General features: G+C 38.8%; 1 protein-coding gene across 2 annotated transcripts in view; it reads left to right on the top strand.

Annotated features, from left to right (window-relative positions):
* LOC121954824 (collagen alpha-1(XVII) chain-like) overlaps window positions 1-15,191 on the top strand; it is a 31,240-nt gene that overhangs the window by 7,645 nt on the left and 8,404 nt on the right. For both annotated transcript variants that reach the window (XM_042502534.1, XM_042502533.1), the window contains 33 exons: window positions 870-905; window positions 1,080-1,130; window positions 2,776-2,916; window positions 3,253-3,789; window positions 4,097-4,180; window positions 4,306-4,392; window positions 4,688-4,843; window positions 5,529-5,621; window positions 5,709-5,753; window positions 5,845-5,991; window positions 7,515-8,057; window positions 8,173-8,223; window positions 8,340-8,357; window positions 8,458-8,484; window positions 8,574-8,636; window positions 8,732-8,827; window positions 8,930-8,983; window positions 9,770-9,805; window positions 9,951-10,004; window positions 10,112-10,147; window positions 10,224-10,259; window positions 10,351-10,413; window positions 12,200-12,235; window positions 12,421-12,492; window positions 12,584-12,610; window positions 12,730-12,765; window positions 12,870-12,905; window positions 12,986-13,066; window positions 13,157-13,192; window positions 13,276-13,359; window positions 14,680-14,766; window positions 14,917-14,958; window positions 15,080-15,139. In XM_042502534.1, the coding sequence (XP_042358468.1) occupies window positions 870-905; window positions 1,080-1,130; window positions 2,776-2,916; window positions 3,253-3,789; window positions 4,097-4,180; window positions 4,306-4,392; window positions 4,688-4,843; window positions 5,529-5,621; window positions 5,709-5,753; window positions 5,845-5,991; window positions 7,515-8,057; window positions 8,173-8,223; window positions 8,340-8,357; window positions 8,458-8,484; window positions 8,574-8,636; window positions 8,732-8,827; window positions 8,930-8,983; window positions 9,770-9,805; window positions 9,951-10,004; window positions 10,112-10,147; window positions 10,224-10,259; window positions 10,351-10,413; window positions 12,200-12,235; window positions 12,421-12,492; window positions 12,584-12,610; window positions 12,730-12,765; window positions 12,870-12,905; window positions 12,986-13,066; window positions 13,157-13,192; window positions 13,276-13,359; window positions 14,680-14,766; window positions 14,917-14,958; window positions 15,080-15,139 (3,051 nt within the window). The remainder of the gene's footprint in view (window positions 1-869; window positions 906-1,079; window positions 1,131-2,775; window positions 2,917-3,252; window positions 3,790-4,096; window positions 4,181-4,305; window positions 4,393-4,687; window positions 4,844-5,528; window positions 5,622-5,708; window positions 5,754-5,844; window positions 5,992-7,514; window positions 8,058-8,172; window positions 8,224-8,339; window positions 8,358-8,457; window positions 8,485-8,573; window positions 8,637-8,731; window positions 8,828-8,929; window positions 8,984-9,769; window positions 9,806-9,950; window positions 10,005-10,111; window positions 10,148-10,223; window positions 10,260-10,350; window positions 10,414-12,199; window positions 12,236-12,420; window positions 12,493-12,583; window positions 12,611-12,729; window positions 12,766-12,869; window positions 12,906-12,985; window positions 13,067-13,156; window positions 13,193-13,275; window positions 13,360-14,679; window positions 14,767-14,916; window positions 14,959-15,079; window positions 15,140-15,191) is intronic.

The raw sequence follows: 15,191 nt of genomic DNA, 5'->3' as shown, positions 1-15,191 counted from the left end.
AATTTCATAAGCAGAAATAAGTACCAGCACAAGTATATTAAAATATAAAATAGAAAGACAGTAAGAGTAAATATGTAAATATATAAAATAAAGTACGGAAATATGCTGCGTACGTAAGTGTTTAAAAATCTGAACATCAGAAATATAGTAATAGATAATTAGAACTAATCTGTGAATATTTAAATCATAATACAGATAATATGCTGAGTTGTAAAGTGCGTAAAATGTAAAACTGCCTTATGCTGCAATGCAATATACAAAACTAGTATGTAAGTTAAAAATATAAAAATATAAATATGTGCCCAAAGCTGTGACAATGAACAACAAGATATACATAAGCAAGAATAGCAATAAGAATACTGTCACAGTCACGTTTACAGAAACCATTGACTCTAAAAACAACCCACTGGATGCTCTGACTGCTTTTAAAACCTATAGAATGAAAAGCTTTGTGAATATGCTGCAAAGCTTATAGAAATGAAAAAGATACACAAATTGAGAAAGTGATCACCATTGTCATTCCTTTTTTTAATGTAACTGCACTTCTTGTTTGTCTCTCTGTTTCAAAACAAATTTGTATCCATCCTCTGGCCAGTGTCTTGTTTTGTCTCTGGCCAGTGTCAGTTTGTTGTAGGGTTATGGATGTTTGCATTTTAGAAAAAAGCAACAACCATCCGCTCATTTAAAGCAAAATGTAACAAGAGCCTTAACAGAAATGTAGTGGAGTCAAAAGCTATAAGCAATAGGTTTCCACAAAAGTAATACTCAAGTACAGATACACAAAAACTGTACTATACAATATTATTCCAGCTTTATCCTCATGATGTGTGTGTTTATGTTTTCTTTCCTTTTGTCTGTTTTCCTTCCAGGCTCCAGTGCCACAAGAGGGAGGAGCGAAAGCCGAGGTATTCAATAATAGTTTTTTTTCCCCTCCTCCTTCTTTCCTTCATTATTTCTGCACCATCTGACTCTGAATTGTCCTGGCTTACTTTTTTATTAAATCAGGATTCCTGTGTCCATTGTGTGTGTGTGTGTGTGTGTGTGTGTGTGTGTGTGTGCGTGCATTTTTTTTTTTCCAGAGAGCGAGATCAGAGCCAGATTACAAAGTGCCTCTCCCACCGCCGGCAGATGTAAGACCACTTGAGACACATTGATCCGTTTGCTGCTGGTTATGCAATTCCTCATAAAGCAACAAAGCATCTTTATCTGTGTTCATTCAAAGAACCACATGGATAGTGAAACTTTTTTTTTTTTTACTGCAGGGTCACTTTAGAGCAGTGAGTTTTTTTGAATTATGTTGCTGTCAGATGCTTTGGCTCAGCGTCACACATTCCCTCTCTTCCACCTCTTACATGCATGTTTACCTTTCTCAATTAGTAACACATGTGCACCCCCCTCCCCTCCCCCACAGACAGAAAGTGAGCACGTCAGCACAAAGAAAAGACTGAGGATCATGGGTTTGCATTTGCATTGTGTTTATGTGGGCAAGAAGTGAATGGGGCATAGTTGTGGTGGCAACAATGGCACACATGAGTCATCGTTTGCAGCGCCACCCGTTTGGAGCAGAACAGCAGAGATTCAGAGATTTTACTGATTACTCCCCCTGCTGATTAAAGAGTAAACTGCTGTTACTTAATCTTCATTTTTTAACAGTTAGTCACTCTGTGACACCTTAAATAGACAATCAAAAGTCAAGGAGAAAACACAGAGCTAGAGCACAAGGCTGGTCTAAATGTTAAACTGACAAACTGAAGACTGGGGTGAGGAATCAGGGATGTACATACTGCTGAGTCTTGATTAGTGCATGAGTTACAGGTGTGCAGGGTGATTGACAGCAGCAGGTGGGCGGAGCATCAGCCAGACACACAAACACAGAGTGAGAAGACACAAAAACAGGGAACCAACCCCAAACAAGAGGGAGGGAGAAACACTGAGAAACAAAGGGAGGAGGGGGATACAGTCTCACCTTCACAATTTATAATAATAATAACAATAATAATAATAATAATAATAATAATAATAATAATAATAATAATAATAATAATAATTACTCAGGTAGTTTACTGTACTTAACTGCAATTTACCTGTACTTCTCCTCTTACTGATACTATGTTTCATGAGTAAGATTATAGGATGCTTTTAACAATTTTTTGGTGCAAACATTAAACAGACAAACATATTAAGTGGAATGATAATAAGATTGATAATAAAAGTAAGGCAAAGTACTCAAGATGTGCAAAAATGTTTGGTAGGGAACGTGCAAAAGTTCCTTGTAAAGCCAATATGCAATATGCAAATTATAAAGTGTATTATTGTATTGATTTACTGTTGCAGATCACACTACACAACAGTACATAACATAGTTAAAATTAGTCTCAACTCTACCAGCTAGTTACAATATCTTATTAAAGGTAATGCACTAGAAGGCTTAATAATAAAAGGGTAATCCATTATTCAAATATAAAAATAATCAGTCTATAAATGTTTAAATGGTTACAAGCCTTCTATCTGTTACACAGTTTGCTGTTTCTGTTGTTTCAGCCCTCTGTCTACAAGGCATCCAGTGAACTGAGTAAAACATACAAGAGGCCTTTTTTTAGCAATTTACTGAGTAGCCTACAAGCAGCATGAAATTAGAAGTAGGCTACACCAGTTTTACAGAAATGCATCTCCAACACTGACTTACAGACTAATCTCATGCACTCAAATGAAAAGCTCAGAGAAATTGCATCTTTACATTTGGTGAGCATTGTTCATGCGACTGTGGTTTTGCAGGGACGGAGCTGGATGACGTAAAAAAGCTGCTGAAGGGACGCTCCTGCAGCGTGAGTCCCACTCGCTCCTCCAGCACCACCCTGCCTGTCCCTAAAAAGGCCACCGTGGAAACCAAGACCATCACTGTCAGCTCTCAGACGGGTATATACCCTTACCAGAGCCACGCATTCACACATACTTCACATGCACAGACACCTTGTCGCCCCCCACAAGATATGTGGTTTAAAATGGTCTTAGTTTGGGCCCCTCATGTATTAGCATAGCATTATCTGTGATTCCTGACACACAGCAGGTTTTCTGAAAGATAAATGAGTTTTGAACCTAGATTTAAACAACACTTAGCACAGTATTTCAGTATTTTTAGAATCCTGAGAGACGTCTCTGTAGCACAACATTTTGGACGACACACAAAGAATATATCACCACGTTATTATGCATGAAAGTGAGAGACTAAACTGATTTTTTTTTCTTCTATAGGTTCGACTTCATTTGGCTCTGGTGTGGGATCGAGCGGGTTCCACACCATCGATACATCCGGCCTGTATGACAACACTCTGACAACAGGCCAATATGATACTGGTGTAAAATCAGGCCAGTATGACATTACTCTAAAATCAGGCCAATATGATACTGGTGTGAAGTCGGGCCAGTACGGTATTGGTCTAAAATCAGGACAGTATGATACTGGCGTGAAATCAGGCCAATATGATGTCATCCTGAAATCAGGACAGTATGATACTAGTCTCAGATCAGGCCAGTATGATACTGGTGTCAAGTCAGCACACTATGACATGAGTTTAAAATCAGGACAGTATGACACCAGCATGAGATCTGGCCAGTACGACACGCTGGACGCTACTCTTCCGACCTTCTCCTGGTCCACCTCCACGTTGCCCTCCGCCAACACCACGGTGCTTGCTGGCAACACCAGCAGCTACACGTACCAAACCGGCACCAACAACATGGCGGGAGGATCCTCGCCAACTGGCCTCACCTCGCCCTCGTCCCTGTCAGGTGAGACTTGAACGCCCCTTAACCCTTTGAAACCCGGGCAATCGGTTTGACTTCTACTTAAAAATTGGTGTTACACATAAATAAACAAATGAGCAAACAAGCACACGTCTGCATGTCAAGTTTACTTTTTATTATAGTTTATTTAATTCACATTTTTTTATTTTCAGTAGGTCCATGATTTGGTTTTCTTCCTTTATTTTTTTCATTTTAGGTCAATATTCAGACAAATGCAACACATTTCTGTGTGATGTTTCCTGAATTTTTTAATGTTATTTAATCAAATAAAAATATGCATCTCTGTTTACAGTTTACGGCTTCCAGAACAATCTGGCCCCCACATCTCCCACTGTGCTCACCACCAGTGGAGCCAACATAAATGCCAATGTAGGAGGTACGGCAGCATGTTCTCTGACAGTTTCCACAACGTCTTAACACTGTGAAATATTTTGGACTTAATGATAACACAAAATAACATCTTTCTTATCTGAGTGTTTCTCTGTGTGTTTGTATTTACAGGTTATGGCGTTCAGAAGAATCTGTCAAATAGTGGTGGCGGTGGCAGTGGTGGTGGTGGTGGTGTCATCACCACTGGAGTCACTACAAGTAAGTCCACAATAGATTTATTTAGATAAAAAGTGATCACATTCAAAAACAATGAATCTTTGTCATGGCAGACATTTTAACTTGTCATTGTAGAAAAAGCACAGGTGTATTTATTTTATATTTATTTCTGCATTCACTTAAAGAGCTTACTGGGACACTTAACAGAAGTGAGCCACTGTTAATGGTATCACTTTCATCTGTGCGTTTCCAATGAGAAGTCCAAATGTCTGCTTTAAAAAAGGTCTATCCTCAAACTGAAATGATACAAATATGTATTTTTTATTGTTGTTTTCAGCCACTAGATCCCAAAGTGATGATTTATATAAGAAAGAGAAGTTTGTGATCGCTGACAAAGAGAACGCTCCGGTGAAGAGGGACACAGAAATGTTCATTTTGTCTAAAGACAGCGGGAAGCAGTTCACCAGCAGCGGCAGCATGCAGATCGGAGGAGGTGAGTCCGATACTTACTGCTCCCTTCTGGAGAGATAAGGAATTTTCTCTCACCTTAATAACTTTTCTGGACCCCATCAGCCTTTTTCTCAAAGACATTTTGACTTGTCATTGTAGGAAAAGCACAGGTGTAAATAATGAAATCCAATCCTCCCAATAAACTGAAATTGTAGCAAAAAAATTGTAACAATACCTGGGCCACAAATTAGAAAGAAATTAGTAAAAACTTGCCAAGAAAATTACCTGAAAATAAGCAAAAAAAGAAAAGTATAAAAACAAAAAGTGCTGAAAATGAAAAAATATCTATGTATAATGTTTTTTCTGTAATATAATTTTAAATATGAAATCATAATAATAAAAGATATATTTTTTTGATAACTTTTTATTAACCTCCCCTTTTTGTAATTTTTTTAAGCGAGAAATTTGGCCGTAGCCTCTTTGATCCCTTTGTGTTTTCTTTCTTTTCTTGTGTACTTTCTTTTTTGAGCCCCTGATTTTTGATGAGACAGTTTGACTCAGCAAGTTATTTTTATTATTAGTTAATTGTTTACCTCACTTAGTCTTTGGGACAGAAAACCTCCTATTGACATTTTTTTCACGTTTTATCTTTGTTATTAATTCTCTCTTTAAACGCCCGATAAATACAATAAAAGTGGTGCTCAAAAGAAGTTTTTCTAATTTTACAGGGTCACTATCAGGAGATTCAATAAAGAAAGAGAAGCTTATCTCAAGCTACTCGGAGACGGCACCACTGAAGACAGAAACCGGCAACTCTTACTGTGAGCAGTCATCAAAAACATCTTATCAAAACAACACATTTATGTTAATTATAAAAATAAAGTGATGTTTATTTATTCCTTTATCAGATGGATCATCTGGAGTTGTGATGAAAGACAAAGCCACCTTTGCAGGTATCTTTGCTTGTGTGTATGTTGATATTTAAATTAACAGTAAGTATTTTAGTGTTTGAAAGTGATTTCACTCTTTCCTCTGCGTCTTCAGAAATTCACAGGGACAGCGGCATCTTCGGAGGAGGCGGAGGATTGTGCTGCTGCTCAGACTCGTGTTGCTCCTGGTGGAAATGGCTGCTGGGTCTCCTCCTCCTCTCCCTGCTCCTGCTGGGACTCCTGTTCGGGCTCATTGCACTGGGTAAGGCTGACTTATACGACATGATGAGATTTAAACAGGGAGCAATAAAAAATCTCCACAAAGATAAAACCCAAGTAGTCATGGGAATCTCTGTGGAACTGCTCTGCAATGAAACGCTTGGGAGTGCCTGTTTCTGAACCAATAAAATGTGTGTTTCAGCTTTTACAGGCTAGTGAGCATTATTTCACTGTGCTGCTAAGAGCTGTGAGACCAAAAATGTAATCCTCTCCCTGGAAATTTGATCTGTGGGTACTGTCCCGCTGCCATGAGGTCGGTCTGGCTTTCATTGTCAGTGGAGCAGCTCCAGAAATTGTTGCTTGATGACATCAGACTCCACTTTGTTTTTCCTGCAACAGCAGAGTTGTTAATACGGACTTATCTTGGGGAAAATGTGATAAAAAGGAGGACCTGGAATAACATTTGCAACTTGCATTCAAGCGTGTGCACATACAAACATGCTGAGGAGTTACTGATTGGTTATCTGTAGATCCTGTGGATGACATAGATTAATTTTACTGTCTTCAGGACACAATATTAAACTCAGTTCAGCTACGCTCTGTGGCTGGTTTAAAGTTGTTTCCAAAGATTTTTTATCATTTAAGTTTTTTCGCTCTTTTTCTGTGACAAAGAAGGACATACTTTAAATGCCAAAAGGTTAACAAATATGGGTTAAAAATGGGCTCAGTGGTTTCCTGAGTGATCTAATGGAAGAGTTAAATTGTGTTATTTTGACTGTTTGGCCCTGGCTAATGAGATTTTGGCAGTATGTGGTGGAAAAAGGTTAGCAGCTACTGAACTGCAGAAACTGTCAAACAGATGTCTAGAACTGAGTATGCGCGTTAATTTACACACTGAACATTAACCTGCACATTAAATAATGGAGATTTGGGTCCTGGCTCTGTGATCACATCTGTATTTAGTAATTTACTCTGCATTATATTTTGTATTTAAGGTCAAGAGTGTAGGATTTAAGGGACATCTATTGGCAGAAATTTAATTCAAGTTTCTTCACTGTGTTTTCAATAGTTTCGAATAATTATACAGAATAGTGTTATCCATACACTGTATACAAAGGATTTGTTTGTATTGTTGTATTGTTATCCTCTCTGTTAGGAAAATCAGTGGAGTGAGAAATCTGTCAGGATGGTGCATTCAGGTGCAGTCATTTGGATGTGAAAAGTGACTTCTTCAATGACAGTTTAGTTTGTGAATGTAACAGTCTCTTAATCGTAATAATGAGAACAACGACGATCACAATAACCTTTACTTTTAAGCACAATTCCATGCATAAATGCAACACAAAGTTTTTTACATAAAGATGAATTATGAATAATCCTGACATTTACAATTAAGTATATATAAAAGCAGTAAAATATTTTTGTAACCAGTGGAAAGGTATTGATTATGAAATGATTCTCGATGTGTATTTTGTCACATTGTGGAGTGAGAATTATTTGTTATCACAGTGTGAGTGTGTGCTCCTTGTATGTTCATTTGAACTAATTTTGCTGTCCCTTTTTCAGCTGAGGATGTAAGAAAGCTGAAGAATCGAGTGGCTACACTTGAGGCCGAGTCCTCGGTGACTGCTGCTCGTACCGCACACCGTAACAATGAGATTAACGGCTATGGCATCGCTGGTGCTGGAGGTGGAGGTACCTCCCACACTGACAACACGCTACTCGTGGTTCCTGGAGGTGGAGGCTCGAGCTCCAGAACACAAGTCGGGATTGCAGCTGGTGCTGGCACTGCTGGTGGAAACGACATTGCAGGTGCTGGTGGAAGCACTGGGGCCAGAGCTGGAGCTGCCGGCACCGGCACCAGTGGCAGCTCCGGTGGCGGTGCCAGCGGTACTGGTACCAGCTACAGCGGTACCAGTAGCAGTTTTGATAGTACTGGTACCAGTTACAGTGGCGGTGTCAGCAGAGGAGGCAGTTCAAGCGGTTCTGGCACCAGCTTCAGTGTTGGAACTGGCCGCGGTGTGAGTGGAGGACAGATGGACGCTGATGCTATTAAGCTGATGATCGAACAGATGTTAAGAAGTGAAATACACTCACAGTCATACAGAGGTACTGCACTTATATACTGCCTACCTGAATACACACGCATACACACACACACACACACACACACACACACACACACACACAACCTCCATTAATGTTTGTTGAACTGTTGTTTCAGCTTTTCTAGAATCGACAGTGCGAGGAGAGAGAGGACTGCCTGGACCTAAAGGTGCAATTCAACATTATTTTTTTCATTAAATATAAAATCTAATACTCTTTTTAAATTAATCAACAAGAGCCATGTTTAATGAATACTAATTTTTGTATATTTTTTATTATTTTCAGGGGACACTGGATCTAGAGGTCAGGAAGAAAATCACTCACTGCTAGAAATCTTCATATTTTTTTTTATTTCTTTGTGTTTTTCGGCATCATAATCAAATGTATGTTTTACTCATCACAGGGGATGCAGGTTTCCCTGGACTTCCAGGTGAGGAACTAATATTTTCAATGACTCATAGTCTATCATCTTCTGTGTCATCATAATATAACTTTACTGACTGTGACCTTTGACCTCAGGTACTCCGGGTCTGATGGGACAAGCAGGTCCTGAGGGTCCAAAAGGACAGAAAGGAAGCCAAGGTGCGGACAGCGTTTTAGTTTAGACTATATAATGCAAGTACACAACCTATCTTATTAACAGTGAGACATTTAATGTATGTAAACCGTCTGATCAGGTGATCACGGACTGGACGGGGCACCAGGTATCAGAGGCCGTGAGGGCCCACCTGGCCCCAGAGGTGAGGCGGGACCTCCAGGCTTTGGAGCGAAAGGTGAAAGAGATTTGACTCCCAGCAGAACTTTTGTGTTGATTTGTGACACCTAGTTTATCCCGATCGTGTCACTGCAGGATCTCACGTGTTTGGTTTGTGCAGGTGCGACTGGAGAGCCTGGACCTGCGGGACCTGTCGGTCCATCTGGACCAAAGGGTGAGTTCACGAAACCTGACCCCTTGACCCTTACAAAAACATCTAATCGTGTTTTAACATTGAAACACCATTGGTTGTACTTGCTGAAAAAATGTGAATCTGTAACAGTTTATTATGCAATGAACCACAAACAGCACCAGGTGGCAGCAGAGTTGACAAAGCCTCCAAATTGTTAAGTGAAAAGCAAAAAGGATCTTTACCTTCACGCAGACGCATACATTAACTAAGAATGAAAATGCCCTAAATGATTAAATCAAATCTTTTATTAAGTTCCTGCTGCTTGAACTTGAAAATGGCACATTGCAGACATTGTAGCACAAGTGGGCTGTGTTCATTACTTAGTTTACAAGCGCACCAACAGCAGTAATTCACTGCTTCAGTAGCATCAACACTTTGCAAATCTACATTCAAATTTTTTCTTGTTAATAAAACTTCTTCCTTTAATAGATTTAAACAGCAAAATTCACAAAGCGCTGCTTACATGTGATTTTAAGCCTACATAGATATATACACTGAACAGAACAATTGAAACATTTTTAAAAATCTAAGACTTTAACAGTGAAAATATACATTAATAGAATATGTATAATTTCATTAATTCATAATAATAAAATTTAAGAAAAGAAAGAAAGTAAAGGAGAAAGTAATGCTATTGTATTGCAACTTGTAGGATAATTAAACTCTGGTTAAAAGAAAAATATATTAATGTAAGTTCCACATTAGTTAATGAATGTTCTTGTTAAAAAGTGTTTTTCCTTTCAATAATTATTCATCTATGATCTGTAGGCATACCCGGACTTCCTGGACTTATTGGATCACAAGGTCAGTTTGTCTCTGTTGCCATTCGTTTGGAGCATCACAGTGACTCCTGCTGAGTTTGATATTATCTCACATTTACCAACTGAGAATACTATTTGCAGTGTTTTGACTTAATCCCAGGCATTTTAAATTAACTGTTTTATTTCAGGCCAACCGGGTCCTCAGGGCTTCCGTGGCGAGCCAGGGCCACATGGGGCTAAAGGTAGGTCACATGGTTTTGTTCAGTTGTTAAACACAGTGAAATGCACAGTTAGTTCGTTTTATATATCATAAAGTTACTCACAGACAGACGCTCTCTTCACTCTGCAGGTGACAGAGGGCTACCTGGATTCCAGGGACTTAAAGGTTTGTTTTAACTACATCAGGGTTTAATAGGACTTGTGGGGTCAGTGGATGTTTCTAACCAGTTAATTTATTTTAGGTGAAGCTGGTGACAGTGGTCTAAGAGGAGCGAAAGGTCAGTAAAGCTTTGTGAATTATTTAAAGCTGTCAATTTGCCACATGATGTACTGTCTGCAGTTTCCTGATCCAGCTGTCCCACTCCTCAGGTGATCCTGGTTTGCCAGGTCTGTCAGGTCCGGCTGGAGAGAGAGGAGTGAAAGGATCGATGGGTGAGTCGCAGCAGCCTCAGATCATTCATTCTGTCTCAGACACTCAGATTATTCGTTTATTTATATAGTTTATTTGCTAGGGACAATGTGAATTAACATAGTACAACTTCAGCCTGTTACAAACAAGCTGTAACTGATGTTTCACATATGGAGATTATAGCTATGGCTAGTTACCAACTCCTGTCCCTAGTTAGGCTTTTAGTAAAAAGATAAAGATATCAAGGTTATGTACAATAGCATGCATACTATAATTATAATGGTTTAAAAAAAATACAAAAAGTAAATATTGACATCAAGATTACTTAGAATTAAAACAGTTACAGTAAAAAAAGACACAAATATCAATGTTACATAAAGTTATAACACTCCACTATAAGACATTATGAATAAATTAAAAATGTTCACATCTCTGATTTTGCTTTGGCCAACCTTTAACACTTTTGTTAAAAATCTTAATATCTTTTGTTAATTTTTATGTAAAAGGCTGACTGCCCCAAGGAGGTCTTACGATGTGTGATTTTACAGTTGCCACTTGCTGTGGCCCTGGTGTTCCTACCACTGTTTCACAGATAAATTTGCAACTTGGTTGCAATCTGCAGCCTCACCACTAGATGCCACTAAATCCTACACACTACACATTTAGCATGTTATATCTTGATTGTTAAAATGCTAAATCTTAAACGTAACTTGACTGCAGTGAATAACAGTGTGGAGTGTTCTCATTACAAACATTTCACCCATTCAAGAAAACTAAAAAAGCACTTAAAAATTTTAAATTATTTGTGATGTTTGGTTTTTTTTGTTCTGGACCCAAAATGGCTAAGACAGACACAAGGAGCAGATTTATGAGTTTTAATAAAAAAGTCTGAAGAAGTCGGCAAACTGAGCAGGTGAGTCCCCAGGTGAAATACAGGAAAAAAAACACTGAAGTACTAAGCACACGACAACCGGTAAAGCAGTGAGACACACACTGAAAAAAGTCAGAAAAACACTGGTAAGTTCAGGGGGAACAAAAGCTGAAAGAACACTGGAAACACTTAAAGGTGAGCGCAGGAAAAACACTGGAGAAAGTAACACTGAGACGAACCTCCAAAAGAGATGGAAGAAGCGGAGCAGAGGTGATTGCTGATGAGTGGGACCAGGTGTGCCTCGTTCTCACCTCAGGAGAGAGAGTATGCCAGCCTCCTGCCACACACACTGCAGGGTGGGGAAGAGAGAGAGAAAACACAGTAAAAAAACAAAAACCTGAACACAAAAGCCCACACCACAATTATCATATTAATAAAAACTAAGATAAAATGAGAAAATCCTTTATTAGTCCCACATCAGGGGAATTTGCACAAAAATAACAATAAAGATAGTAAAAAATAATATAAACAAACAAGGTGCCAAATAGTTTAAAAAAAAAGGGGGGGGGGTATTTACACCAAGTGCATATGGAAGATAATTATTTAGTGAAAAATTGCACTTTAGTATAAGTCCAGTCTAGAGTTATTTCGACTATTTAGGGAATAAATCAGTTCAACTTTATAGACGTTATCTTTATAATTTCCTTAAACTTGTTTTTTTCATGTGAGATCATTTCACCTGATTTCACTGCAGCAGTAATAAGAGTATAAAATAACATAATCCACCAGGTGGTAGCAGAGATGGGCCTCTTTCACTGTTCATTTAAGAAATAACAGACTGTGACAATAAACTGGGTATTACAACAAAAGTATGGTTTTCAAAGTAACTTATGGACTGACAGTTCTTATAATTCTTTTTTATCTTTTAATATCATCAGGTTCACCTGGAGTTGATGGGATGAAAGGATCGAGAGGTAAATGACTCATTATATAAACATATACATACATGTTTAAATTCAGTTTTCATATGCAAACAACAATGAAGAATTTTCAAGCTCTTCCTCTTCCTGAGCATTTAATATTTCAGACACACATGTTGTCACCACTCCAAATTAATTCTCAGATCATCATAAATGTTATTTTTATTTTTGAACTTCAGGTGACCAAGGACCTGCCGGGCCCCCTGGACTCAGAGGTCCTGCTGGGCCTCCTGGAGATGCTTCTCTTCCAGGTAAACTGAGCCTCTTATGAAACTTCTGCTGTATTAACATTATATGTGGATAATCTAATCAGATATATTCATGACATCTCTTCCTCTGCAGGACAACCTGGGCTTCAAGGACCACCAGGTACGACTTGACTATTAATACAACACACATTGTAGTTTTTTTTAATTAATTCTGTGGCATTTTGTTGTAAATTATCTTTTCTTTTAATGCACAAAAAATACTTATGTCTTGCCTTTTAGGGATACCAGGAAATCCAGGCCGACCTGGCGCTAAAGGTACGATGACAGTTTACATTAAAAAAGCATCCAGGCCAAAATACCACCTTTTCTGTGCCTTTAATATGTGCACGTGTCATAAAGTGTGTGTTGATCTGTTTTAGGTGATGCAGGTCCACCAGGAAGAATCATCAATGCAGGTGACAAATCTTGATAAAACACATTTATTATTATGAGGTTATAGTGTGAGGATCTGACCATTTTGCTTTATTATATGCAGCTGGCTCCACTGCTGTCGGCATCCCAGGACCACCTGGGCCTGCTGGTCCCCCCGGCCCTGCAGGACCTCCAGGATTATCAGGTCTGACATCATGCCCTTTGCATTCTGACCAGTCATTGATCGTACGATATCAGTAGTAACAGTAGGCTACTTCTTCATTTACCTTTTCAGGTCCCATCGGCCCTGCTGGTCTACCTGGTCAACCTGGTAAGTTATCGCTTCCTCTTGCTCCTAAAGGAAGCTTTTTGGATCGCATATTCAGAGTGTGACAGATTTGTTTGTCTTCATAGGTCCTAAAGGTGACAGAGGATATAAGGGCGAGCAGGGAGACTATGGAATATCATCATCAAGAGTGTCTGAAACGTCAAGCTCGAGTGAGTACTTTTTAAAATGCTTTTCCTTAAAACATAGTGTTTAGATGAAAGAAATGAAACTGCTGCAACTGTTGTGTAACATTAACGGCAGAATACAGTGAGGACTGTGAGGTTTGAGAGAAAAATAAATAGCACAATCTTAATCTTGCAAATAAAAAGTTGATTTCTTAAGAGACTAGAATTCTTAAAAACTATTGAATTATTATCTAACCAAATACCTCCCCTTCTGTTCCACTGAGAAATGGACAGAAACATGCAAAACATTATGATGTCAGAGTGAATTTGACCTTTGACCTTTTGAATATAAAACACCATCACTTCATCATTTTATCTTAATAAACATTTGTATTAAGTTTTGTCACAATAAACATATGAATTCTTTAGTTATTGCCAAAAACATGCTTTGTTAGGTCACAGAGACCTTTGACCACCAAAACTGAACGTTTGTGCCAAATTTTAGGAAACTCCCTCAAGTACTTTTTGTAATAATGCATTGATGAGAATGAGGACGCAAGGTTGCATCGATCTTGACCTTTGACAGCCAAAATCTAATCAGTTCATCTGTGACTCAAAGGGGACGCTTGTGCCAAATTTGATGAAATTCCCTCTCAAGTTGTTCTCGAAGTATCGTGTTAACAGAGAGGCCAGGTCACAGTGTGCTTTTGGCTACAAAAATCTTACCAGTTCATCTTTGAGTTCAGTTGTATAAAAAAATCTTGACATTATAATGTCAATTTATGGACTTTACACTCTTCTCTGCTGGTGCTACTGTTCCACTACATGTAAGCGTCTGGCACTATCCTGTAAGTACAGTTTGTGGCCACAGAGGGCGCTGTTTTGTAAACATTTGACAAGGAAGTTTTAATGTAATTTTCTATGCTTTTAGCCTGGTTTGTCACTCTCTACCAGGTGCCCAGACGTGCACCAGACTTTGAAGCCAATTTGACATAGTGGCCAAACTGTGTAATTACATTTACTTTGGAAAAGAGATGTCTAAATCAGTGGATAATTTTTATGAGCATCACAGCCCGACTCATTTCACTATCGGGATTTAATCCTTTTAGACATTTCAAAAGTCTGACACAGCTTCACAATTAAATTAGTTTTCCCCCATTCAAGTAAGGGAAGCACTAAAGTGTCAGTTAGCAATAGTCTTAAGTGCGCTCTTTATATCGGCCCAACGGTGCAGAAGACCCGGCTTATTCTATAGCTAGGAAATTGAACTTAAAGGGCTTCATACAAAACTAAACACCTATCATATGAATGAGAGACCAGATTACTGCTCATTGTTTAAAATATGTCATTCTGTTTCTGTTTTAGGGCTGTTTAGTGCCAGCGGAGGTTCAGGACACACACAACAAGGCCCACCTGGCCCACCTGGTCCACCTGGCCCACCTGGACGCCCAGGTAAATAAAACACATCATCTTTCATCACTCAGTAACCAAAGACATCATACTTAAGATTTTGTCGGTTTAGTTTGACGCCATCTGAGAGTGGCCGCAGCCTTTTTGTGATATTTTCCAAATTGTGTCACTGACTCTTTTAAACTCCATCAGGTGATTCACGACAAGGACCTCCAGGACCACCAGGGCCTCCAGGTCAGTACTTAAGCTCTTTAAATCCACTGTTTCACATATGGGCTCTGAAGCGAGTAGATCAAACAGTGTGTTTAGTTTTATGTGAAGCTCATTCATTAGTATTAAACTTAATTTTTTTTAGGTTATGGACAACCAGGACCTAAAGGAGACAGAGGAGAGTCAGGCTTTTCGTCCAGCTCTGGTATGATCCAAATGATCCAATATGTGGGTTTGACACACGTACAGCAGAAAAA

The sequence above is a fragment of the Plectropomus leopardus genome, chromosome 15, assembly GCF_008729295.1.
Source record: "Plectropomus leopardus isolate mb chromosome 15, YSFRI_Pleo_2.0, whole genome shotgun sequence".
Lineage (NCBI taxonomy): Eukaryota > Metazoa > Chordata > Actinopteri > Perciformes > Serranidae > Plectropomus > Plectropomus leopardus.
This window is presented reverse-complemented; position numbering and strand designations above follow the sequence as displayed.